Source organism: Spodoptera frugiperda, chromosome 6, assembly GCF_023101765.2.
Source record: "Spodoptera frugiperda isolate SF20-4 chromosome 6, AGI-APGP_CSIRO_Sfru_2.0, whole genome shotgun sequence".
In the NCBI taxonomy this organism is placed as follows: Eukaryota; Metazoa; Arthropoda; class Insecta; order Lepidoptera; family Noctuidae; genus Spodoptera; species Spodoptera frugiperda.
In genome coordinates this window covers 9,799,632-9,802,958 of record NC_064217.1, presented here as the reverse complement: position 1 = coordinate 9,802,958, position 3,327 = coordinate 9,799,632, and the positions used below count along the sequence as shown (strand labels likewise).

The window sequence follows — 3,327 nt, the reverse complement described above, 5'->3', positions numbered from 1 at the left end:
CCACTGAGAAATTTTCGAAAAACCGAAAAAAGCTCAGTAATAATTTGCCCGACCCGGGAATCGAACCCGAGACCCCTTGCCCGGCAGTCGCACTTGCAACCACTCGACCAACGAGGCAGTCAAATTATCACCTATTAAATAAAAAAAAATCTTATAAATCGGTATAGAAATACCAAAGTTATACATGAAATACACTAATAAGCCATCGCGCGTGATTATTTTTGTGTAACGGAAGGAGTTACACGCTGACAGAGTCGCGGGCACAGATATCTATACTTTTCTGCCCGAAAGTCACCATCCCACGCGGACGAAGTCGCGGGCAAAAGCTAGTAGCACATAAAATTCTATTAGTAGCTATCGCGGTCCGTGAATCAAATGGAATGCGCGACCATTGCAGTGTTAATAAGTAAAGAGGAGAAAACTTAAATGAGCTAACGCGTACATTTGGAAACATGTAATCCATAACTACTTAAAGCGGATTTATAGGTAGATGAGTAGTTAATACAATCGGGACAAAGGCAGTGGAAATAAGTAATTATGTAGTTCCTTATATTGCAAGGACAGCCAAATCTTTCGGTTGAAGAATTTGCAAAGACTCTTGTGTCCAAGCGACAGTTGGATGATCTTGCATCATAGGATTAGTTTAAAACGATTTGCTTTGTACATTGTGTCGCCGGACAGAGTGCCGGTACTGCCGGTGGTCTCTGCGATTGTACAACTACACGGCTTTGAAGCAGCGGACCGCCAACACTGCACCGCCAGACTACAGACAGATTCAACTTTATACATATCGGGATAAGGTAGCAACTTGTTTGGGGGCTAACCGAGTCTTACTTGTAGGCTAGCTAAACAGTAGACGCAACAGTTTATAGAACATTGCACATCGGCGCCCACATACAGACAGACAGACAGTGACTATTGTCACTAGTCTAGAGATCTTGACAATGTATAATGTTTCAGTTTCTTTTATTTGTAATTGATTGTTTTGCATGTCTCAGCAATGTATAAAGATGGTAGACGGTACTTATTTCGTAATTAGTGCAAGTCAAGATTCTTGGAAGAAGCCTACACAAACGTAACATGCAAATTGTATAATCTGCATTGTGTTACAGTTCCAAAGAACAACCCTTTCTTTCTGGCGCTCGGAAACAATGCGATGGTTCGCAAGTTTGCAAAATAGAACTTTCTTTAGAACAATAGGTAAATACCGTTATTTATGCTGTGCTAGGGACCACGCTGGCGGGCATAACTAATACAATGAAGTAAGTTTTCCATAGTAATATTGGTATAAGATAGTGCATACACGCTGCTAGTTAGGTGCTGTATCTACTTAGTAGTAACTTGATAGTAAAGATTAATTAAAGACCAAGCATAAAAGTTAGATTTATTCCGATTGACGATGACGCCACGGTCGCGATGGGTTAATATTTACGAGTTTTTCTAATTTGTTAGAGAGTCGGCGAGCAGGACGGACGCCTGCGCAAAAACAACACGAATCCTTTGACAGACAAACACTTGCATTGTCCCCAGCGGCCGCGACACGCGCCATGTTATTGCAGGCAGTTTCACGTGAGAATATTGGTGGCTGCCACAATAACAGTCACTCAATTTTGGCTGTAGCTGTAAAATATTGTATATAGGTACTTAAAAATACTATGGGCAGCACAGTAACCAATAAACCTAACATTTAGTTAAGAATTTATTGCATTGATTTCAAAGTTGTGCGCTTACAGATATTTCGGCGACGCATCTATCATAAAATACCATGCATACTTTAACTCACCTTTTTTACCAGTAAGTAAACAAACAAAAACAAATTAAGCTCTTTGTTTATGGGTGTAATAGATAGTATCTACATGAGTAGATACTACATATAAATACCTACTCTATGCTGACGGTACTATACCTACCTATACATATTCTATACGCTACTATAAATATTCTACGCCTATTATATTTATAATAACATTAGGTAGTTAAGTTGCCAAGTAAAGCTTGTATAATTTTAAATGACATTTGAGATAATTTCAAAAGACTCAATGAAAATTGAACAAAATTATCCAAATAAGCAGCTGGTTGAACTAATACAATCATCTACGAAACAGTTTTACCATGATTACAGTAAAATAAAACCGTTTTCTTACATTTATTACTGCTATAAGTTTACTTTTACAGTACTCAGTTACCCCTTTACAAAACCAATAAATCATCTCGAACCCAGTCCGTTAGGGCAGCTACCTGCCTGCATCCCTTCCACTGAGCGTGGTCAGTTAGGCCCCGCCCCTGTCAAACGTTGCTCACTCGTCCGTCAGGAGCTATCGACAGTGATCATTCGTGATTTGCACGTCAAGCAAACTACTGCAAAAGTGCTCCAAGTAATAATGGCTTCGTTTTGGAAACCGTATAATAGTGACTGTGAGGACCAGGAGCACGCCCTCGACCTGTCGAGGCCTGCAGTGAAGGTGAAGCCAGTGTCTACGTTACAGCCACTGAGTGCTCCACCACTCCCGACATCTGTGCCAGAGATGTATCCCGGCTACATCGCTTATCCAGACGCCGTCTACCCAGAGGCCAGCTACTATCGAGCTGTCAACACTCCAGTAAAGTACGCAGCGTCCACGGTTTCCCCAATATCCAATGACAGTGGTCACTGCACTGAAGATTGCGATACCGAATCTTTATCAAATGATAGAGAATATCAAATTTTCGAAGAGGACGCCATGAGGGCCATGGCCGCCAAAAATGGCGGCTCACTGCTGGGGCACAATCCCAGAATGAAGCGGGCTGTACAGAGCAGCCAGTCCATAGACGATTCGTACAAAAAACAGAGGGAGCGGAACAATATCGCGGCGAAGGCGAGCCGCGACCGACGGAAGCTGCGGGAGATGAAGCTCGCGCTGCAGACCACGTACTTGAAGAAGAAAGTGGCGGAGCTGCAAGCCAGGCTGGCAGCCGGACTGTGCAGGCGCTGCCGGCAGAGGTGCGACTGCTGACTGCTGACAACGGACTACCGGTTGCTCACTGCTGACAGTAAGACTGTAGGAGTGGACTTCATGAGTGTGTGCAATGTACTTATAAACTAAGTTTATATACAATTTGGTGTCAGAGATTGGCAATGAGGCGTTAAGATAAGAGTGCAAAGAGTGGTATCTAAGTCTAAACCAAAGTGTGTGATACTAAATACATAGTCTAGTGGTAAATGCGATTATTATGTAGAATGGTTTTTGTAAAAATAATTTGTAATGTGTGGTTGGATTCATTAATTTTAATTTTGGTAAAATAAATGAATTTTACTTATAAATCATGTATTTTTTGTGAATAACATAC

General features: G+C 41.7%; 1 protein-coding gene across 1 annotated transcript; it reads left to right on the top strand.

Moving 5' to 3' along the window:
* Positions 1–2,179: 2,179 nt before the first annotated feature.
* Positions 2,180–2,996, top strand: LOC118267909 (transcription factor VBP-like). Its single transcript, XM_035582160.2, has one exon. The coding sequence runs from the start codon at positions 2,382–2,384 to the stop codon at positions 2,991–2,993; it is 612 nt and encodes a 203-aa protein (XP_035438053.2). The 5' UTR covers positions 2,180–2,381; the 3' UTR covers positions 2,994–2,996.
* The last annotated feature ends 331 nt before the right edge of the window (positions 2,997–3,327 follow it).